At 45.4% G+C, this 24,593-nt stretch overlaps 1 protein-coding gene across 7 annotated transcripts in view; it reads left to right on the top strand.

Moving 5' to 3' along the window:
* LOC147120445 (RNA-binding motif, single-stranded-interacting protein 1-like) overlaps positions 1–24,593 on the top strand; it is a 661,270-nt gene that overhangs the window by 149,733 nt on the left and 486,944 nt on the right. For all 7 annotated transcript variants that reach the window (XM_085986392.1, XM_085986391.1, XM_085986393.1 and 4 more), the window contains one exon: positions 2,533–2,694. In XM_085986392.1, the coding sequence (XP_085842518.1) occupies positions 2,533–2,694 (162 nt within the window). The remainder of the gene's footprint in view (positions 1–2,532; positions 2,695–24,593) is intronic.

Below are 24,593 nucleotides of genomic sequence, written 5' to 3'. Positions count from 1 at the left end.
CACAGAAAGAGGCCCTTCAGCCCATTGTGTCCGCGCTGCCCATCAAGCCCTATCTATTCTAATCCTATTTTCCAGCACTTGGTCCGCAGCCTTGTATGCTATGGTGTTTCAAGTGCTCATCTAAATGCTTCTTGAATGTTGTGAGGGTTCCTGCCTCTACTACCCTTTCAGGCAGTGAGTTCCAGATTCCAACCACCCTCTGGGTGAAAAAGTTTTTCCTCAAATCCCCTCTAAACCTCCTGCCCCTTACCTTGAAACTATGACCCCTGGTTATTGACTCCGCTACTAAGGGGAAAAGTTCCTTTCTATCTACCCTATCTATGCCGCTCATAATTTTGTACACCTCAATCAGGTCCCCCCTCAGCCTTCTCTGCTCTAAGGAAAACAACCCCAGCCTGTCCAGTCTTTCTTCATAGCTGAAGCGCTCCAGCCCAGGTAACATCCTGGTGAATCTCCTCTGCACACTCTCCAATGCAATCACATCCTTCCTACAGTGTGGCGACCAGAACTGCACACAGTATTCCAGCTGTGGCTTAACTAGCGTTTTGTATAGCTCCATCATAACCTCCCTGCTCTTATATTCTATGCCTCGGCTAATGAAAGCAAGTATCCCATATGCCTTTTTAACCACTTTATCTCCCTGTCCTGCTGCCTTCAGGGATCTATGTACGTGCACACCAAGGTCCCTCTGATCCTCTGTCCTTCCTAGGGTCCTACCATTCATTGTGTATTCCCTTGCCTTGTTAATCCTCCCAAAATGCATCACCACACACTTTTCAGGGTTAAATTCCATTTGCCACTGTTCTGCCCATCTGACCAACCCGTCTATATCGTCCTGTAGCCTGAGGCTTCCCTCCTCGCTATTTACCACTCCACCAATTTTTGTGTCATCTGCGAACTTCCCACATAGCACAGGAGGAGCACTCCAAGCTGCCCTGCCATGTCTTACCCTTAATTTACTCCCTTTACTTCTAAATTAAAGAATATTAAATACAGTAGGGACCTTACTTCCCTTTAAATACTACTTACTCTAAACTAGAGACCTTACTTTTACTTCAATGACTGGACTGTAGAAATACTCACCAGGTCCTACTTACCAATCAGCTCCTTCCCTGGTTGTGACGTCACTTTAGCGGTTTTGCAGTTGTTGTTGTTTGACTGCTCCCACTCTCGGACTCTTTCCCAACTCACAGCAGTCCGGTGTCGGGCCTCCCCTGCAGCGCTCTTTTTTGGCCGATCCACCTTCTCTCAGGTCCCGCTGCAGTTCCACACAGGTCCGCCTCCTTCGGAAGGAATTATGTTATGATACAATCTAAATGGGATATGTACTGCTGTAGAAGAGATTTAAAATACAGTGGCACAATCAAGTTTTTCAATTAGTGTCATAAACTGAGAGTTTCAGATGATTTTATGAACTCTGAAATGATGTCAAAAACCTGCATTTATTTTGATGGTGATTTATTTTTTTGTTTTGTGGTATTTAGGAATTCCTGATTTCACTAAGAACTGCCTCAGATCCTCGTGGAGTGACTGTATAAGACAGGAACTATGGCATAGAGAAATAACATTGTAAATCCTTGTAGTAAAATAAAGATAACTATGAATTATGCCAATTCCTATTTGTCTTTATTTTACTACTACAAAGATTTACAGCATTATTTCCTAAAGTTACCAAAGGGAGGACATTTGTGCTGTTAATTGTAGCTAAAAAGTTGGTGTGGCCACAATGCAAGATACTTTTCCACAGAGGTTCTCCCAATCTCCTGCCATAAATTTGGCAGAAGATCAGTAGAAACCCCAGAGAAATGGCAAAAATAGCCATTTCTCCAGGGTTTATACTGATTTTCTGCAGAAGTTATAATAGATTAGGAAGCTCCCCCTGGAAATTCTACCCTTTTATGTTTCATTGCCGTGCTATCTTTTCTGCTAAAATTATTGACAGGAGGAGTTTCACCCCCACCAAGTTATTCAGTCTTTTGTACAAAGAGGATAATATACAGTATTCCTTTGTGTAGAACACTTGAGCTGGATAACTAACTCGTGACTATTACCCTTGTGAGTGGAAATAAGTTGTGTATTCTGGTTCAAGGTTCATAACATTCTTTCTTTCTATATTTCATCTAAATATTGCTATATAATTGTTTCATAGTCTTATTATTAAAACACCAAATGTTTGAATAATTTACCAGTAGGATATCACATCACAAAGTATAGCATGATAAATGGTTTTATATTATTTTACAAATTATGTTAACATTTACAAAGATAAGATTCAGAGAAAAATAGGAACTTATTTGTACAGTAGCAGGTGTAGAGCCACTCCAAAACCTGATTCTATTTGATTTTAGAAGTAAAGTGTATCTAATTGAAAATAAGTTGGGATAGTACATGTCACAGCAAGTCAGATCTGATTGTATTTACTGCCAATATACAGATTAGTTTACCTAAAAATGTCATGTTCTGTTTTAGGCTTACTCAGCACTTTTGAAGTAGCTGCTAATGTTTTTTTCTCACTTTGTTTTACACTTGCAGCAAACACCACAGATTCGGTCTTTCGCTGGAAACAAATCTACAATTAGTCCAGATTTTACCTCACAGTGGCCCAACACTGTACCCAGCTGGAGCAGTTATGCCTTTCCCCATAGGAGCAACTTCCATTACCAAACTGCAGCTACCTACAGAGCAAGCCAAGCTGTAAGTGCACTTAAAATGCTTTTAGCATTCATAGGAACATAGCAACAGGAGTCGGCCATTCAGCCATTCAGGCCTGTTGCGCCATTCAATTAGACCATAGCTGATCTGTACCTGAACTTCATTTATCCGCCTTTGATCCATAATCCTTATTACCCATACCTAACAAAAACCTATCAATCTCCGTCTTGAAAATTTCCAATTCACCCAGCAACCACAACCTTTTGGGGGAGAGTGTTCCAGATTTCCACTTCCCTTTGTGTGGAAAAAGTGCTGCCTGATTTCACTCCTAATTGGCCTAACTCTAATTTTAAGATTCTACCCTCTTAAAAACAGAAACATAGAAGATAGGAGCAGGAGTAGGCCATTTGGCCCCTTGAGCCTGTTCCACCATTTAATAAGATCATGGCTGATCATCCAAATTCAGTACCCTGTCCCTGCTTTCTCCCCATATCCCTTGATCCCTTTAGCCTTAAGAAATATATCTAACTCCTTCTTGAATATATTTAATGAATTGGCCTCAACTGCCTTCTGTGGTAGAGAATTCCACAGATTCACCACTCTCTGGGTGAAGAAATTCCTCCACATCTCTGTCCTAAATGGCTTACCCCTTATCCTTAGACTGTGACCCCTGGTTCTGGACTCCCCCACCATCGGGAACATCCTTCCTGCATCTAGTCTGTCTAGCCCTGTTAGAATTTTATGTTTCAATGAGATCCCCTCTCATTCTTCTAAACTCTAGGATTTCCCCACCAGACCAAATAGTTTCTCTGTATCTGCCCAATTAAATCTTTTTATAATTTTAAACACCTCGATTAGAGCACCCCTCAACCTGCTAAACTCCAGGGAATACAAGCCTCGTTTATGCAACCTGCTCTCATAATTTAACCCTTTACGTCCTAGTAAAATTCTGGAGCATCGGCACTGTACACCTTCCAAGGCCACTATATCCTTCCTGAGAATCGGTGCCCAAAACCGAGCGCAGTACTCCAGATGGGGTCTAACCAAGGCTTTGTACAACTGAAGCATCACTTTCTCACCTTTTGAATGTCAAGTCCCTTGAGATAAAGGCTAACATTCCATTAGCCTTTTTAATTACTTTTTGTACCTGTCCACTGGCTTTTAATGATTTATATGCATGGACACCTGAATCCCTCTGCTCCTCCATAGCTCCTAGTCTCTCACCATTAAGAAAATGTTCTGATTTGTCTTTCTCCGACCCAAAGTGGATGACTTCACATATCCCACCATCCATGTGCCAAAGTTTTGTCCATTCACTTAGTCTGTCTTTGTCCCTTTGCAATTTCCTGCTCCCATCCACACAACTTTCTGTGCCTCCTAACTTAGTGTCATCTGTAAGCTTGGATATACATAGAATTTACAGCACAGAAGCAGGCCATTTGGCCCAACTGGTCTATGCCGGTGTTTATACTTGACACGGGCCTCCTCCCACTCTACTTTACTTTATCTAACCCTATCGGCATAACCTTCTATTCCTTTCTCTCTCATGTACTTATGTAACTTCCCCTTAAATGCATTTATGCTATTCGCCTCAACCATTCCATGTGGTAGAAAGTGCCACATTCTAACCACTTTCTGGGTAAAGAAATTTCTCCTGAATTCTTTATTAGATTTATTTGTGACTATCTTATGTTTATGACCCATAGTTTTGGACACCCCCACAAGTGGAAACATCTCCTCTATGTCTACCCTATCGAACCCCTTCATAATTTTAAAGACCTCTATTAGGTCACTTCTCAGCCTTCTCATTTCTAGAGAATGGAGCAGCAACCTGATCAGTCTTTCTTGATAATTAAAACCTCTCACTTCTGGTATCATTGTTGTAAATCTTTTTTGCACCTTCTCCAGTACCTCTATTTCCTTTTTGTAATATGGAGGCCAGAACTGTGTGCAGTAGTGGTCTAAGCAAGGTCCTATATAGAAGTTCAACATAACTTCTCTGCTTTTCAATTATATTACTCTAGAAATGAGCCCCGGTGCTACATAAGAACATAAGAAATAGGAGCAGGAGTAGGCTATTTGGCCCCTCGAGCCTGCTCTGACATTCAGTAAGATCACGGCTGATCTGATCTTGGCCTCAACTCCATTTTCCTGCCCGCTCCTCCATAACACTTGACTCCCTTGTCGTTCAAAAAAAGGGCCAACATTCCATTTGCCTTCCTAATTACTTGCTGTACCTGCATACTAACTTTTTGTGTTTCATGTACGAGGACCCCCAGATCCCTCTGTACCGCAGCATTTTGTAGTATCTCTCCATTTAAATAATAATTTGCTTTTTTATTCTTTCTACCAAAGTGGATAACCTCGCATTTTCCCACATTATACTCCATCTGCCAAATTTTTGCCTACTCACTTAACCTATCTATATCCCTTTGCAGACTCTTTGTGTCCTCCTCACAACCTGCGGGCAGAGGATGATCGGGGGTGCTGAAGGATGATCGGGGCTGGAGGCAGATTGCAGGGGGGTTGTTGCTGGAGGAGCATTGGGGAGGAGGCAGATGATACCGGGGGGCCAGAGGAGCATGGGAGCAGAGGCAGAAAACATTGGGGGGGGGGGGCAGCCTGAAGATCATCGTGGAGGATGGAGGCCAGGAAGGTGGGGGGGAAGTGTGGAATCAGAGTCCTGGGGGTGGGGGGAATCGAAGGCCTCATGGCTGGAGTCTCCGATCTCGGGGTTTGGTTAGGTAGGGACGCTGGATCCAGGAGGTCTCCTGGATCCAGCAGTCCTCATCTTCCATTAGCTGGCGGGTTTCATGAGGCCTGCAAAAGCTAACCAGCCACTGTTAAATTTAAAATGGGGGTGAAGGGAATAGAGGGTTATACTGAGAGTTATATGAGGATGGATGGGAGGAGGCTTGAGTGGAGCATAAATGTCGGCATAGACTGGTTGGGCCGAATGGCCTGTTTCTGCATATTTTATGTAATTCTATGTAATTCTGAGGCAGGCCAGCTTCATTATAACATTTAAATGGGTGACCCGCCTCCTGGGAGCGAGTTGGCTGCCCGACCCCATCCCGCGTACGTTAAAACCGGAAGTAGGTGGGTTGGGTTTGGGATTCAGATTTTTAACACTTTAACTTCCCACCTGTTTTTTGGGGTTAAAAGTCTCCCCTTTATATCTGATGATAGATTCCAGTAACTTCCCCACAATTGATGTTACATGGACAGGTCTGTAGTTACCTGGTTTCTCCCTCCCTCCCTTCTTAAATAGTGGAGTGACATTTGTAATTTTCCAATCCAAAGACACAATTCCCAAATCTGGAGACATTTGGAAAATTATGACTCATGTATCTGCAATTTCCTATTTCTTTTAATAGCCTGTGATAGAAACAATCGGGTCCTACAAATTTGCCTATCATAAGTCGCATTATTTTTCCATTACCACTTCTTTTAACTTCTATTAAATTCACTTGACTTACTTTTAGGTTCCCTTGTATCACTGGTATTTTGTCCTCTTACTCCACTGCGAAAACAGATACAAAGTACTCATTTAACACAACTGCCATTTTCTTATATTATAGTCTCACCTGCATCTGTCTTTAATGGGCCCACATTCCCCTTTACCACTCTTTCTCTTAATATAATTTATTAAAAATTTCCTGTTAGGTTTGAGATCCTTAGTTTTTATTTCATTACCCTTTTTGCACCTCTTATTACCTTCCTTGTATCCCTTTGTTGCTTTTTATAGCTCTCCCAGCCCGCTGGATTTCCACATTTACTTGCATTTGTGTATGCCTTTTCTTTTAGCCTGATACTGTCTGTTACCTAATTTGTTGACCATGGTTGCCTAACTACATAAGTGGAGCTTTTGCCTTTTAGGAGTATGTACTGGTTTTGTATCATACCAAATACTTCTCTGAATACTACCTACTAGTTTGCACGTTTACCAATTAACAGTTCAGCCTAGTATACTGTGGTCAATTTATTTCTCATCCCTTCGGAGTTTGCCTTACCTAAGTGTAAAGCCCTGGTTTGTGATTCTCTCTCTCAAACCTAATATCAAATTCAATCATATTATGGTCACTACAAAAAATGAAACTAGCCTAAATATAAACAAAACATGAAAGGAGAGCATAGAAAAGAATAAAGTAAGGGATGGCCAGGGAATAAATAGAGTTATAGAACGGAGTGTAAAAAGATGGTTAAAAATAAAGTGAGAGGAACTCCTATTAAAAATGAGTTAAACTGTCTGTACAGCAATGCACACAGTATCCGTAATAAAACAGGGAAGCTGGAGGCAATAATACGTTGCGAGGAAGCAGACATAGTAGGGATTACTGAGACATGGCTTTAGAAAAATCAGGATAGAGAATTAAACATTGCAGGACATAACATATTTAGAAAAGATGGGGGGGGGGAAAGGGAGTTGGAGTAGCTGCAGTTATTAGGGATAACATAATGGCAGTAGAAAAAAGTGACGCAGCTATCAGCAAGACAGAAATAGAATCATGCGGATAGAGATAAAAGATAATAAAGGCCCTTGCCATAGTACCGAAACAACTCTCATCAAAGTCACAAATGACATCTTTTGTGACTGTGACAAAGGTAAACTATCCCTCCTTGTCCTTCTTGACTTGTCTGCAACGTTTGACATGGTTGACCACTCCATCCTTCTCCAACGCCTCTCCACCGTCATCCAGCTGGGTGCGACTGCACTCGCCTGGTACCATTCTTATCTATCAAATCGTAGCCAGAGAATCACCTGCAATGGCTTCTCTTCCCGCTCCCACATCGTTACCTCTGGTGTCCCCCAAGGATCTATTCTTGGCCCCTTCCTATTTCTCATCGACATGCTGCCCCTTGGTGCCATCATCCGAAAACACAGCGTCAGTTTCCACATGTACGCTGACAACACCCAGCTCTACTTCACCACCACTTTTCTCGACCCCTCCACGATCTCTCAATTGTCAGACTGCAGTTCTGGATGAGCAGAAATCTTCTCCAATTAAATATTGGGAAGACTAAAGCCATTGTTTTCAGTCCGCGCCACAAACTCCGTTCCCTAGCCACTGACTCCATCCCGCTCCTTAACATCTGTCTGAGGCTGAACCACACTGTTCGCAACCTTGGTGTCATATTTAATCCTGAAATGAGCATCCGACCACAAACGCAGCTTAACTAAGACCGCCTATTTCCACCTCCATAACATTGTCTGTCTCCGTCCTTGCCTCAGCTCATCCGCTGCTGAAACCCTCATCCCATCCGCTGCTGAAACCCTCATCCATGCCTTTGTTACCTCTAGACGACTATTCCAACGCACTCCTGGCTGGCCGTCCACGTTCTACCCTACATAAACTTGAGGTCATCCAAAAATCGGCTGCTCATGTCCTAACTCGCACCAGTTCCCTTTCACCCATCACCCCTGTGCTTGCTGACCTACATTGGCACCCGGTTAAGCAACGCCTCGATTTCAAAATTCTCATCCTTGTTTTCAAGCCCCTCCATGACCTCGCCCCTCCCTATCACTGTAATTTCCACTAGCCCCCCCTCCCCCGAGATATCTGCGCTCCTCTAATTCTGCCCTCTTGAGCATCCCTGATTATAATCGCTCAACCATTGGCGGCCGTGCCTTCTGTTGCCTAGGCCCTAAGCTCTGGAATTCCCTGCCTAAGCCTCTCCGCCCCTCTACCTCTCTTTCCTCCTTTAAGACGCCCCTTAAAACCTACTTCTTTGACCAAGCTTTTGGTCACCTGCCCTAATTTCTCCTTATGTGGCTCAGTATCAAATTCTTTGTGTTATAATACTCCTGTGAAGTGCCTTGGGACGTTTTACTACGTCAACGATGCTATATAAATACAAGTTGTTGTTGTTATTGTTCAATCACACTAATAGGGGTAGTCTACAGACCATCTAATGGTGGAAGGGAGGTGGAGGAAGAAATATGCAAACAAATTAGGGAAATGAGTAAAAATTATAGAATAATAGTCATGGGGAATTTCAACTACCCCAATATTAATTGGCTAGAAGAGGCAGGTAAAGGGGATACGGGAATGGAGTTCCTACAAAAGCCATCTCAGAAACCAGTCTTCAGTCAATTCAATTCACTCCACGTGATATCAAGAAATGGCTGAGCGCACTGGATACGGCAAAGGCTTTGGGCCCTGACAACATCCCGGCTATCGTGCTGAAGACTTGTGCTCCAGAACTAGCCGCGCCCCTAGCCAATCTGTTCCAGTACAGCTACAACACTGGCATCTATCCGACAATGTGGAAAACTGCCCAGGTATGTCCTGTCCACAAAAAGCAGGACAAATCCAACCCGGCCAATTACCGCCCCATCAGTCTACTCTCAATCATCAGCAAAGTTGTTGTATCCGTGTGTTAATGGAGACACGGAATGCAGGAGTTGGTTTGACAAGTGTTTACTGAACAAAGTCTGGAGGTGAACTAAAAGATACAAGATACAAGACACTATACAGGCTTATATAGCCCGAGTGGCCACTACCGGCACTACAGTACACAGGGGCTCTTAAAGGCACATACACCACAATTCCTCCCCTTTTAGACAACCAGTACATAACATTTTAAGTAATCATTAATAAACATGTTTACAAGAACAATAATCTACACATTTGCTGCAGTTAATCAATTATAAGTCAGTCTCTCTGGAGGCTTCCTGACTCGGTCCGGATAACGCCTCGGTGGTGTCGTCGTTTTCGGTGGTGTAGTAGGTTCTTTTGGCAAGGTCGATTCGGCTTGAATGCCAGTGTCGGGTTCATCTGGTTCCAGTATCACTGGATCGGAGATAGATACTATGGGTATCTCTGCTTCTTCATTAGGCGTATAGAGTTGTGGTATAGGTTGTCCCTTTTCGGATGACTCTATGATCTGGTCAGAATGGCGCCTTATTATGCTTTCTCCAATGTCCATGGTATACATCAGCGGTCCTAGTCGTGTGCAAATAGTTCCAGGATGCCATTTCTCGGTACGGTAGTCCCGGGCCAAAACTTGTTGACCTATCTGGAAGGTTCGAGTTGGCCTTTCATTCATGCCTTGAAATTGCCGGTTCTCTACGTCCCTTCTGATGTTTGGCTTGATCAAATCCAGCCGGCATCTTAGTCTTCTATTGAAAAACATCATGGCGGGAGTTTGGTTTGTAACCACATGTGTTGCATTCCTGTATGCAAACAAGAAGTTATCTACCTTATGCTGTAGATTTATGTCTTCATTACCCATGGCCTTTATGGCCTTCTTGAAGGTCTGGACAAACCTTTCAGCCAATCCATTGGTGGCGGGATGGGATGGGGCGGACGTGTCGTGCTTAACCCCATTGTTTTTTAAGAACTTCCTGAATTCTTCGGACACAAATTGCGGTCCATTATCAGAACAGATCTGTTCAGGCAGCCCATTCCTGGCAAATATGGTCCTTAATACTGTGATGGTTTTTTCCATGGTGGTGGAGGACATCTTTATTACCTCCGGCCACTTGGAGTGTGCATCAACCGCGATTAAGAACATTGAGTCCATAAATGGACCAGCAAAGTCGATGTGTACCCTTTGCCATGGAGATAAGGGCCACTCCCATGGATGTAGAGGGGCTTGTGGTGGGGCGTTTTGGACCTTCTGGCATCCTAGACAGCCCTTGGTCATTTCTTCGATGTCTCCATCGATACCTGGCCACCATACAAACGCTCTGGCTAGGTTCTTCATTTTCACTCCACCCAGATGCCCCTCGTGAAGCTCCTTTAGCACTTTATCCTGGAGTTTGGGTGGAATCACCACTCTGGATCCACACATCAAGGTTCCTCGGCACACTGACAGCTGTTCTCTTCTTTGCGAGAATGCTGGCAACAGTGGTTCGCCATGTGCTGGCCATCCCTTCACCGTTAAATCGTAGACTCGTGAGAGAGTCGGGTCATTTCTCGTTTCCTTTTCAATGGTAGAATTTGTTACTGGTAGACATTCCACTATGGTTGAGTGGAACATCTCCACTGGGTCCACTGTAGGTGCCTCTTCTACCGTTGGCAATGGTAGGCGCGATAAACCGTCAGCATTTCCATGCTGTTTTGATCCTTTGTATTCTATGTCATATTGGTGTGCCCCTAGGAAAAGGGACCACCTCTGTAGCCTTTGCGCTGTCATAATGGGAACGCCCTTTTAGGGTTGAATATGGAGACGAGGGGTTGATGGTCAGTCAACAAGGTAAATTTTTGTCCGTGTAGGTAATGGTTGAATTTCTTCACTCCCCATACCAGGCTGAGTGCTTCCCTGTCGATCTGGGCATAGTTACGCTCAGCTGAGTTCAATGAGCGTGACGCAAAAGCTATCGGCCGTTCCGAGCCATCAGGGAATCTATGCGATAATACCACTCCTACGCCGTAAGGGGATGCATCGCACGCCAGTCTGATTGGTAGTGATGGGTTGTAATGAGCCAAAACTTCCTTGGACGTGATCAAGCCTTTGCATTTATGGAAGGCACGTTTACAGTCTTCGCTCCATTTCCAAATTACTCCCGTTTGCAGCAGTTCGTTAAGAGGGTGCAGAACAGTTGATAAGTTCGGTAAAAATTTATGATAGTAATTTATCAATCCCAGGAACGACCTTAATTGTGAGACATTTTCAGGTGCTGGGGCTTTTATGACCGCTTCAATTTTTTCAGGTGACTTATGCAACCCTTCCTCGTTAATTATATGGCCACAATATGATATTTGTTTCTGGAAAAATTCGCACTTGGGGCGATTTGCTCGTAGGCCCCGTTCTCTCAGCCTAGTGAGCACCTGCTCCAAATTGGCAAGGTGCTCGTTGTCGTTTTCTCCTGTTGCAAGGATGTCGTCTAGGTAGCATTGAGTCCTCGGAATCCCTTGCAGGACTTGCTCCATAGCTCTTTGCCAGATAGCTGGAGCTGATGCTACTCCAAAAACCAGTCGATTGTACTGGTACAGGCCTTTGTGTGTGTTTATCGTGAGATACTTTTTAGAGGCCTCCTCAACCTCCATCTGTAGATATGCCTGTGCCAAGTCAATTTTGGTGAAACGTTTCCCTCTGGATAGTGAGGCGAAAATATCTTCTATCCTCGGAAGAGGATACTGTACCGTGTGAAGGACCGGGTTTACAGTCACCTTGAAGTCTCCACAGATGCGAATTTTTCTCTGTTCTTCAGATTTATCATTATTCAACGTTTTCTTCATGACCGGGACGATGGGTGTTGCCCACTCGCTCCAATCTATCTTGGATAACACGCCTGCCTTTTCCAAATTCGCCAGCTCTGCCTCGACTGCTGGACGAATTGCGTATGGCACCGGCCTTGCCTTAAAAAACTTGGGAATTGCCGCATTTTCCACTTTTATTGAGGCGGTGATGCCTTTCAACGTTCCTAGTTGCTGTTGAAACACTTCTTTGGCGTTGGCCAAGATGTCTTTTAATCGTTCAGGTATGACGTCATCATTTTTTTTCTTACTGGTCACCGTCAGTGCCTGAATGGAGTGCCAGTCTAAACGTATCTTCCTGATCCATTCACGTCCCAACAGCGGTGGACCACCATCTTGCAGAACGTATAAATACAACTTCTGTATTTCCTTGCTGTTGTATACAACAGGCACCCTTATTTTCCCTCTGGGGTATACTTTCTGCCCCGTATATGTTTTCAAGATAATGGATGTGTCTTTCAAAGGTATATGCGGAAATAGCCGCTCGTAATCCCATCGACTTATGACGGTCAGAGCTGATCCTGTATCTAGCTCCATTTTAACTGGGGACCCCGCTATCGTGAGGGTAACCCAAATGGTCTGGTAATCTTCTTTGGCAATTACGTTATGTAATTTGAGACAGCTTAGTCTCTTGTTTCCGGAGTCGCTATCGCTCTTCTGGTCTTCGGAGCTACTGTCCGTCATCATTTGTACCTTTTTGTGCTGTTCTTTATTGATTTTTTTTCTGTCAGTGGATTTTTTGTTTCCAGATTGGCATACACGTGCAATGTGTCTCATCTTTCCGCATTGCCTGCATGCTTTGTCCTTGAACCAGCAGTCCCTCTGGTCATGGGTGGATCTGCCGCAGCAATAACATCTTTCGAAACCCTATGTCATTTCATGGGTGCCGAAGTCCTGTGGCTTTTGCTGTATCTCTGCAGCTCCTCTTGCTGCTGCTTCGTATGATACAGCCACACTGAAAGCCTTGTCCAGTGTTAAATCTTTCTCAGAAAGCAGCCTTTTCTGTGTTCCTTCACTTAGGAGACCGCAGACGAATTTGTCTCGAAGAGAATCTGCCAGTCCTGCCCCGAATTGGCAGTGCTTTGACAGTTTCCTTAATTCGGTGAGGTAATCAGCGTTACTTTCATTCTTGTGCTGATTCCTTCTGAAGAATTTGAATCGTTCCGCTATCAGCAACGGTGTTGGGTTTACGTGCTCCTGTAGGGTATCAACAATCTCCTTAAAATTCTTGTCCATCGGTTTGGCTGGAGTGATTAAGTTTCGTAACAGCCGTATGTCCTTGCGCCCATTAGATTTAGAAGTACCGATGCCTTTTTATCATCCTCTATTTCATTCGCTGTGCAATATACCTCCACTCTTTCCACATATGTGGTCCAATCCTCTACATCACTATCGAAAGCAGTAATATTGCCAGTCTTAGGCATCCTGAAAAAAAAATGGCGCCTCCCGCGCTTTCCTTTCTTCCCTGCCGAGAAAAAATGGCACCTCCCGCGCTTTCCCGCCGCTGCCACTGCTGACAACGCTGTTCTCCGCGGTTTTTATTTATACAGCTATTTTTAATAGTTGGAGACTCGTTCCCACCGGACTCTCTAGGACTTCTCCCTCCCTCTGCTTGGTCCGAACGCCAACCTGCTTTGCAGCGCCGGCCGTCTCCCGAGTGCTCCACCCTCCGTCTCTGTTTGCCTCCGCCTTCGCTGCTTGGCCCCGCTGCAGAGCCCGCCGATCGAGCCCCAGCCCGCCGCCCAGGAAGGATTATTGCAGTACCTGCCACCAGCCCGGCTAGCTGGTGAAACCACAGTTTTTCTTTTTTTTTTTCTTCGACCTACGTTTGAGGAATCGATCTCCTTGAGGTGCTGCCGAATTGCAGGTAAGTCCATTTCCAATTCGTCGCCACTGTTGTATCCGTGTGTTAATGGAGACACGGAATGCAGGAGTTGGTTTAACAGGTGTTTACTGAACAAAGTCTGGAGGTGAACTAAAAGATACAAGACACTATACAGGCTTATATAGCCCGAGTGGCCACTACCGGCACGACAGTACACAGGGGCTCTTAAAGGCACATACACCACAAAAGTGATGGAAGGTGTCATCGACAGTGCTATCAAGCGGCACTTACTCACCAATAACCTGCTCACTGATGCCCAGTTTGGGTTCCGCCAAGACCACTGGGCTCCCGACTTCATTACAGCCTTGATCCAAACATGGACAAAGGAGCTGAATTCCAGAGGTGAGGTGAGAGTGACTGCCCTTGACATCAAGGCAGCATTTGACCGAGTGTGGCATCAAGGAGCCCTAGTAAAACTGAAGTCAATAAGAATCGGGGGGTAAACTCTCCACTGGCTGGAGTCATACCTAGCACAAAGGAAGATGGTTGTGGTGATTGAAGATCAATCATCACAGCCCCAGGACATCGCTGCAGGAGTTCCTCAGGGCAGCGTCCTAGGCCCAACCATCTTCAGCTGCTTCATCAATGACCTTCCCTCCAACATAAGGTCACAAATGGGAATGTTCGCTGATGACTACACAGTGTTCAGCACTATTCACAACTCCTCAGATAATGAAGCCGTCCATGCCTGCATGCAACAAGACCTGGACGACGTTCAGGCTTGGGCTGATAAGTGGCAGGTAACATTCGCGGCACACAAGTGCCAGGCAATGACTATCACCAACAAGTGAGAGTCTAACCACTTCCCCTTGACATTCAACGGCATTACCATTGCCAAATCCCCCATCATCAACATCCCGGGGGTCACCATTAACCAGAAACTTAACTGGACAAGCCACATAAATACTGTGGCAACAAGAGCAGGTCAGAGGCTAGGTATTCTGCGGCGAGTGTCTCACCTCCTGACTCCCCAAAGCCTTTCCACCATCTACAAGGCACAAGTAAGGAGTGTGATGGAATACTCTCCACTTGCCTGGATGAGTGCAGCTGCAACAACACTCGAGAAGCTCGACACCATCCAGGACAAAGCAGCCCCCTTGATTGGCACCCCATCCACCACCTTAAACATTCATTCCCTCCACCACTGGCGTACTGTGGCTGCAGTGTGTACCATCTACAACATGCACTGCAGCAACTCGCCAAGGCTTCTTCGGCAGCACCTCCCAAACCCACGATCTCTTTCACCTAGAAGGACAAGGACAGCAGGCGCATGGGAACACCACCACCTCCACGTTCCCCTCCAAGTCACACACCATCCTGACTTAGAAGTATATCGCCGATCCTTCATCGTCGCTGGGATTGTGGATGCATTGGTAATAATTTTCCAAAACTCCCTGGACTCGGCAAAGGTCCCGGCAGACTGGAAAACTGCTTATGTAACACCCTTATTTAAAAAGGACAGTAGACAGAAGGCTGGAAACTATAGACCGGTTAGCCTAACATCTGTGGTAGGTAAAATTTTGGAGTCCATTATTAAGGAGACAGTAACAGGACATTTGGATAATCATAATTTAATAGGACAAAGTCAGCATGGTTTTATGAAGGGGAAGTCATGTTTGACAAATTTGCTGGAGTTCTTTGAGGAAGTAACATATAGGGTGGATAAAGGGGAACCAGTGGACATAGTGTATTTAGACTCCCAAAAGGCATTTGACAAGGTGCCACACAAAAGATTATTGCTTAAGATAAAAAATCACGGGATTGGGGGTAATATTCTGGCATGGATAGAGGATTGGCTATCTAACAGAAGGCAGAGAGTTGGGATAAATGGTTCATTCTCAGACTGGCAATCAGTAACTAGTGGTGTTCCGCAGGGGTCAGTGCTGGGTCCACAACTCTTTACAATCTATATTAACGATTTGGAGGAGGGGACCGAGTGTAACATATCAGAGTTTGCAGATGATACTAAGATGGGAGGGAAAGTAGTGAGTGAGGAGGACATAAAAAACCTGCAAAGGGACATAGACAGGCTAAGTAAGTGGGCAGAGATTTGGCAGATGGAATACAATACTGGAAAGTGTGAGGTTATGCACTTTGACAGGAAAAATCGTAGAGCAAATTATTATCTTAATGGCAAGAAACTGGAAAGTACTGAAGTACAAAGGGATCTGGGGGTCCTGGTGCACGAAACTCAAAAGGGTAGTATGCAGGTGCAGCAAGTGATTAAGAAGGCCAATGGAATGTTGGCTTTCATTGCTAGGGGGATAGAATATAAAAATAGGGAGGTATTGCTTCAGTTGTACAAGGTATTGGTGAGACCGCACCTGGAATACTGCGTACAGTTTTGGTGTCCATACTTAAGAAAGGACATACTTGCTCTCGAGTCAGTACAAAGAAGGTTCACTCGGTTAATCCCGGGGATGAGGGGATGGACATATGAGGAGAGGTTGAGTAGATTGGGACTCTACTCATTGGAGTTCAGAAGAATGAGAGGCGATCTTATTGAAACATATAAGATTGTGAAGGGGTTGGATCGGGTGGATGCGGGGAGGATGTTCCCGATGATGGGTGAAACTAGAACTAGGGGGCATAGTCTTAGAATAAGGGGCTGCTCTTTCAAAACTGAGATGAGGAGGAACTACTTCACTCAGAGGGTGGTAGGTCCATGGAATATGCTGCCCCAAAAAGCTGTAGAAGCTACATCATTACATAAATTTAAAACAGAAATAGACAGTTTCCTAGAAGTAAAGGGAATTAAGGGTTATGGGGAGTGGGCAGGAATTTGGACATGAGTCTAGGTTCGGATCGGTCATGGCCCTGTGGGTAGCGGAGCGGGCCCAGGGGCCGTGTAGCCTGATCCTGCTCCTATTTCGTGTGTCTAATTCTGTTTGATTCAGGAGATGGTTCTGTGATAGTGGATTGGCGGTTAGGATCAGATCAGCCATGATCTTATTGAATGGCGGAGCAGGCTTGAGGGGCCGATTGGCCTACTCCTGCTCCTATTTCTTATGTTCTTATGGGTCAAAATCCTGGAACTCCCTACCTAACAGCACTGTGGGAGTACCTTCACCACACGGACTGCAGCGGTTGAAGAAGGCGGCTCACCACCACCTTCTCAAGGGCAATTAGGGATTGGCAATAAATGCTGGCCTTGCCAGCGACGCCCAGATCCCATAAGCGAATTTAAAAAAAACCCATGTGTACAGGACTCCTTTCTAACCCAATACGTAAAAAGCCCAACAAGGGAGGATTCACTATTGAATGTAGTAATGGGAAATTAATCAGAACAGATAAGAGAAGTAAATGTTGGGGACCATCTAGGCAATAGTGACCATAATATAATACGTTTTAAGATAATAATTGAGAAGGACATAAGTATGACGAAGACCAAGGTAATAGATTGGAGAAAAGCTGAATTTGAGGGGCTGAAAATAGAACTTAGGAAAAATAAAATGGGCAACAATATTGGCAAACAATGATGTCAAACATCAATGGGAAACATTTAAAATGGTGTTCAACAGAGTCCAGAAAAAATATATTCCGCTTAAAAAAAAAAACAAGCTACATACTAATGGGACACCATGGATGAATAAAGACATGAGGGAAAAATTAAGGGTAAGGAAAGAGGCATACATTAAGTACATGGACAGCAGGGGAGAGCATGATAAGTGAGTGGTCAGCACAGAGTGTCTTAAATGGAGTGCACTTAAATGGAGTGTTGAAACGTGGAAATTTGGAGCAGAGGGGAAAGGAGGTGCTGCTTTTTGCCTCCAATACTTGGAGAGCTTTGTGTTACAGGTGAATATTTAATTTCATCTACCTAGAACTTAAACTAGATCTGGTAATTAGTTAAAAACTAAACTGTAAGCTAAGTTAATTAAATACATAAACTTGAATTAACTAAATAATTAAAACAAGGGATGGCAGTGTAGGTGGTGTGCCACAACTGCAGCATGTGGAAGTTTGTGGAAAGCATTGCGATCCAGGACGACCGTGTCTGCAGTAAATGTCTGCAACTCGAGGTGCAGACATTGCGGGGCATCAGCGAGGGGGAGAGTTATCTGGACACTTTGATCCAGGAGGCAGTCACACCCCTTAGGTTAGGTAGTAGTACAGGTCTGGTTAGTGGTCAAGGACAGGAGGGTGTGACTGGAGCTCAGGCAGGTAAGGGGACCCCAGGTGTAGTGGTGGAGGAGCCTTGGCCTTTGCCCTTATCCAACTGGTATGAGGGTCTTGCTGCCTGTGTGGATGAGGACAAAGTCTGCAGGATGGATGAGCAAACTGACCACGGCACCGTGGTACAGGAGGCCATTCAAGTGGGGGGAGTGAAAAGGAATATTGTAGTGGTAGGGGACAGTATAGTCGGGGGATAGATACTGTTCTCTGCAGCCGCGATCGGGAGTTCCGAAGGCTGTGTTGCCTGCCAGGGTTAAGGATATCTCCTCGCGGCTGGAGAAGAATTTAGAGTGGACGGGGTAGGATCCAGTTGTCGTGGTCCACGTTGGAACTAACGATATAGGTGGAACTAGGAATGAGGTTCTGCTGAGAGAGTTTGAGGAGCTAGAGTCCAAATTAAAAAGCAGAACCTCAAGGATAATTATCTCTGGATTGTTACCTGAGCCACGTGCAAATTGGCATTGGGGCAATCGGATCGGAAAGTTAAATGCATGGCTCAAAGAGTGGTGTGGGAGGAAGGGGTTTTGATTCATGGGGCACTGGCACCAGTACTGGGGAAAGAGGGAGCTGTTCCGTTGGGACAGTCTCCACTTAAACCAGGCTGGGACCAGTGTCCTAGCAAATCGAATAACTTGGGCTGTAGATAGGGCTTTAAACGAAGAAGGTGGGGGGGGTGGGGGGAGGGGTCAGGTGAGGGGAAATTTAGAAATCTAAAGAGAAAAGTCAAGGTAATGGAACATTGCAGCTATTTGGATAAAGATAAACAGTGTATGACAGGAAGGGACAGAGAGTTTAAATGTAATCGTGCATCAGCGAATAAGATGAAAGCAGGGAATAATGAAAAAAGGTTAAAATGAAAGGCTCTTTACCTGAATGCACAAAGCATTCCTAACAAGGTAGATGAATTAGTGGCACAAATAGTGATAAATGGGTATGATCTAATAGCCATTGCAGAGACGTGCTGGCAAGATGACCAGGGTTGGGAACTAAATATTCCAGGGTACTTGACTTATCGAAAAGACAGGCAGACTGGAACAGGAGTCAGGGTGGAGTAGCCCTGATAATTAAGGATGACATAAGGACAGTAGTGAAAAAGGATCTCTGCTCAAAAGATCAGGACGTAGAATCAGTATGGGTGGAGATAAGAAATAACAAAGGGCAGAAAACAGTGGTGGGAGTAGTTTATAGGCTCCCTAACAGTAGCTATACCATTACACAGAGTATCAATCAAGAAATAATAGGAGCTTGTAACAAAGGTAATACAATAATCATGGGGGACTTTAATCTGCATATAGATTGGGCATATCAAATTGGCAAGGGTAGTCTGGAGGACGAGTTCATGGAATGTATTCGAGACAGTTCCCTAGAACAATATGTCATGGAACCAAACAGGGAACAGGCTGTTTTAGATCTTTGTAAGAAGTCACACAACACCAGGTTATAGTCCAACAGTTTTATTTGAAATCACAAGCTTTCGGAGCGCTGTTCCTTCATCAGGTGAAGTGGAGAGATGCATAAAGACACAGCTTATATAGTCAGAGAATAATGCCAGATGATTACAGGTAATCTTTCTAACTGCCATTTATCACACCTCGGCAGAGAGATAATCACAGCAATCAAAGGTGCGAATGGTGTCCAAACAGGTTAGTCAGGAAAACATTACATCAAAGAACAATGAGGTAGGGTCACAATGGGTCAAATGCTGCAGATGCTGGGGTCTGTATGAAAAACAAAAAAACAGACAAAAAACTTTTTTTTTTGCTGGAAATCACAGCAGGTCCGACCGCACCTGTGTAGAGAGAACAAGCCAACGACGACTCGAGTCTGGATGACCCTACATCAGGTGGGGTTACATGTAGCGTGACATGAACCCAAGATCCCGGTTGAGGCCGTCCTCATGAGTGCGGAACTTGGCTATCAGTTTCTGCTCTACGATTTTGCGTTGTGTGTCTCGAAGACCGCCTTGGAGAATGCTTACCCAAAGATCGGAGGCTGAATGTCCTTGACTGCTGAAGTGTTCCCCGACTGGGAGGGAACACTCCTGCCTGGCGATTGTTGCGCGGTGTCCGTTCATCCGTTGTTGCAGTGTCTGCATGGTCTCGCCGATGTACCATGCTCCGGGGCATCCTTTCCTGCAACGTATGAGGTAGACAACGTTGGCCGAGTCACATGAGTATGTACCATGTACCTGGTGGGTGGTGTCCTCACGTGTGACGATGGTATCTGTGTTGATGATCTGGCATGTCTTGCAGAGGTTGCCGTGGAAGGGTTGTGTGGTGTCGTGGTCGCTGTTCTCCTGAAAGCTGGGTAATTTGCTGCGAACGATGGTCTGTTTGAGGTTAGGCGGCTGTTTGAAGGTGAGTAGTGGCGGCGTGGGGATGGCCTTAGCGAGGTGTTCGGCGTCATCGATGACATGTTGAAGGCTGCGAAGAACATGGCGTCATTTCTCCGCTCCGGGGAAGTACTGGACGACGAAGGGTACTCTGTTGGTTGTGTCCCGTGTTTGTCTTCTGAGGAGGTCTATGCAATTTTTTGCTGTGGCCCGTCGGAACTGTCAATCGACGAGCCGCGCGTCATATCCCGTTCTTACGACGGCGTCTTTCAGCGTCTGTAGGTGTCCATCGCGTTCCTCCTCGTCTGAGCGGACACCGCGCAACAATCGCCAGGCAGGAGTGTTCCCTCCCAGTCGGGGAACACTTCAGCAGTCAAGGACATTCAGCCTCCGACCTTCGGGTAAGCATTCTCCAAGGTGGCCTTCGAGACACACAACGCAAAATCGTAGAGCAGAAACTGATAGCCAAGTTCCGCACTCATGAGGACGGCCTCAACCGGGATCTTGGGTTCATGTCACACTACATGTAACCCCACCTGACGTAGGGTCATCCAGACTCGAGTCGTCGTTGGCTTGTTCTCTCTACACAGATGCGGCCGGACCTGCTGTGATTTCCAGCAAAAAAAGTTTTTTTTGTCTTTTTTTGTTTTTCATACAGACCCCAGCATCTGCAACATTTGACCCATTGTGACCCCACCTCATTGTTCTTTGATGTAATGTTTTCCTGACTAACCTGTTTGGACACCATTCACACCTTTGATTGCTGTGATTATCTCTATGCCGAGGTGTGATAAATGGCAGTTAGAAAGATTACCTGTAATCATCTGACATTATTCTCTGACTATATAAGCTGTGTCTTTATGCATCTCTCCACTTCACCTGACGAAGGAGCAGCGCTCCGAAAGCTTGTGATTTCAAATAAAACTGTTGGACTATAACCTGGTGTTGTGTGACTTCTTACATTTGTCCACCCCAGTCCAACACCGGCATCTCCACACCATCTTAGATCTTGTTTTGTGTAGTGAGACAGGATTAATTAGTAAACTTATAGTAAAGGATCCTCTAGGAAAGAGTGATCATAATATGATAGAATTTCACATTGAGTTTGAACGTGACATTCTTAAGTCCGACACGAGAGTCTTAAACTTAAACAATTACGTAGGTATGAGGGGCGAGTTGGCGAAGGTAGATTGGGAAATTAGATTAAAAGGTATGACAGTAGATAAGCAGTGGCAATCATTTAAAGAAATATTCCAAAATTCTCAACAAATATACATTCCACTGAGAAATAAAAACTCCATGGGAAAAGTGATCCATCCATGGCTAACTAAAGAAGTTAAGGATAGTATTAGATTAAAGAAGAGGCTTATAATGTTGCAAAGAATAGTAGTAAGCCTGAGAATTGGGAAAACTTTAGAAAATAGCAAAAGATGACCAAAAAATTGATAAAAATGAAGAAAATAGAATGAGAGTTGCAAAAGCAAGCGTTGGTCCCTTAGCGGCTAAGACAGGAGAAATTATATTGGGGAACAAGGAAATGGCAGAGGCTTTAAACAAATATTTTGTATCTATCTTCACAGTAGAAGACACAAAAAGTATACCAAAAATAGTGGGGAACCAAGGGGCTAATGAGAGTGAGAAACTTAAAGTAATTAATATCAGAAGAGAAAAAGTACTTGGGAAACTAATGGGACTAAAAACCGACAAATCCCCTGGACCTGATGGCCCACATCCTAGGGTTCTAAAAGAGATGGCGGCAGAAATAGTGGATACATTGGTTGTGATCTTCCAAAATTCCCTAGATTCAGGAAATGTCCCAGCGTATTAGAAGGTATCAAATGTAACCCCGTTATTCAAGAAAGGAGGGAGAGAGAAAACCGGTAACTACAGGCCAGTTAGCCTGACATCAGTCGTTGGGAAAATGCTGGAATCCATTATTAAGGAAGTGGTAACAGGGTACAGGTTAAGCATCCTGAATCCGGCAACCTCGCGACCGAAGCCGAGCCGGTTTTTGTGTTTATCCGGACTTTGGAACGTGTTTCTGATGTCCGGAGTCCGGAAATGTCGCAACCTGGGCTCGGGCGTTTCCGGACTTCGGACATCAGAAACATGTTCTGAGTCCAGAAATGCCTGGGCCCAGGTTGCGATATTTCCAGTTTTTGGACATCACCCAGCTGGCGGCGGAAACGGTTTGACAGGGTGTCCAGATTCCGGAACATTTTACGGATTCCGGACGACTCTGCCACCATTCGCCCCGGATTCCGGAACTCCGGATTTTGGACGCTCAACCTGTACTTTAGAATATAATTAGGCAGAGTCAGCATGGTTTTATGAAAGGTAAATCATGTTTGACAAATGTATTAGAGTTTTTTGAGGATGTAACTAGCAGGGTAGATAAAGGGGAACCTGCAGTATATTTGGATTTCCAAAAGGTATTTGATGAGGTGCCACATAAAAGATTATTAAGCAAGATAAGGGCACATGGGGTTGGGGGTAAGGTATTAGCACGAATAAAGGATTGGTTAACTGACAGAAAACAGAGAGTAGGGATAAACGGGTCATTTTCAGATTGGCAGGCTGTGATTAGTGGGGTGCCGCAAGGATCAGTGCTTGGGCCTCAGCGATTTACAATCTGAATTATTAACTTAGATGAAGGGGCCGAGTGCAATGTATCCAAGTTTGCTGACGGTGGAAAAATTCGCTGTGAGGAAGATGCAAAGAACCTGCAAAGGGATATAGACAGTTTAAGTGAGTGGGCAATAAGGTGGCAGATGGAGTATAATGTGGGGAAATGTGAGGTTATTCACTTTGGGAGGAAGAATAGAAAAACAGAATATTTTTTAAATGGTGCGAAACTACTAAATGTTGGTGTTCTGGGAGATTTGGGTGTCCTACTACAAGAAACACAGAGGGCTAGCATGCAGGTACAGCAAGCAATTAGGAAGGTAAATGACATGTTGGCCTTATTGCTAGAGGGTTGGAGTACAAGAGTAAGGAAGTCTTGCTACAATTGTACAGGGCTCTGGTGAGACCACACCATGCACAGTTTTGGTCTCCTTATTTAAGGAAGGATGTACTTGCCTTGGAGGCGGTGCAACAAAGGTTCACTGGATTGATTCCTGGGATGAGAGGATTGTCGTATGAGGAGAGATTGAGTAGATTGGGCCTATACTCGCTGGAGTTTAGAAGAATGTGAGGCGATCTCAGTAAAACATATAGGCCTAGAAATTCAGTGGGCTGCGCCACCAATTAGCGCCCAAAGAGGGCACTTAGTGGGTTTTGCGCCACTGGCCACGCCTCCCGCTAAATTTAGCAGGGCGCTAATGGCGGCGCTAGCCGTTAGCGCTGCACCGCCACCGATGACGTCATCGGTGTGCGCAGCACTCCGCTACCGCCCCGATCGCCAAATTTGGTAGCGCCCCCTGCTTTAACGCTGGTCGCAATTTGCGACCGGTTCAGGGGGGCCTACCTGCGGCGGTAGAGGCGCTGAGGTGCGGGGCGGCCATTTTTTTGCTGGCCGCCTGCCAGCACCTCTTCGCGCCGCCGTTCCCGGCCTCCTGAGCGCCCCCCCCCCTCGCGTTGTGCTGGCTGTGTCCCAAGAGCCCGGCACTTCTCCTCAGTGCCGGGCTCTTTTGCTGGCACTCGCGATCACCGATCGCGCTGCAGCAGGCCCCTCCCCTTTAAGAAGGGGAGGAAGGCCTGCAGTACTGCAGCGCGCCGTGGTGCTGCGGCACGTTGCGCTGCGATTTTCAGTTGCAGCGCCCCAAGAGGGATGCGGGGTGCCTCGAGTAGCGCCGTGCTTCTGTTTGGGGCACTGAACCTGAATTTCCGGCGGGCGCTCGCGACTTCTTCCGGGGCGGTACTTCCGGCGCCCTGGCGAGACTGACGCCCCGTGAATTTCTAGGCAATAGGATTTTGAGGGGGATTGACAGAGTAGATGCTGAGAGATTGTTTCCCCTGGCTGGAGAGTGTAGAACTAGGGAGCATAGTCTCAGGATAAGGGGGTGGCCATTTAAGACTGAGATGAGGAGGTATTTCATCTCTCAGAGGGTTGTAAATCTGTGGAATTCTCTGCCCCAGAGAGCTGTGGAGGCTCGGTCATCTATATATATAAAAAGATACTTCTGTCTGTCATTCCGTCTGTCTTTCTGTCTGTCTGTCTGTCTTGAATTAACTCTCAAGTTATAGAGCGTACCTACACGTGCGTTACGTCGAAAGAAAGCTGACGATTCCAGAACCGTCCTAAGCATATTTACGTTTCGGCCAGACAAAAATTGCGCCCGCGGTATCCAAAAAACGTTCAACATTCCGCTCATTATCCGCTCATTAGCATCGAGTGACG

This window comes from Somniosus microcephalus, chromosome 4 (genome assembly GCF_052327205.1).
Source record: "Somniosus microcephalus isolate GS21.2 chromosome 4, FLI_Smic_1.0, whole genome shotgun sequence".
Classification (NCBI taxonomy): Eukaryota; Metazoa; Chordata; class Chondrichthyes; order Squaliformes; family Somniosidae; genus Somniosus; species Somniosus microcephalus.
This window is presented reverse-complemented; position numbering and strand designations above follow the sequence as displayed.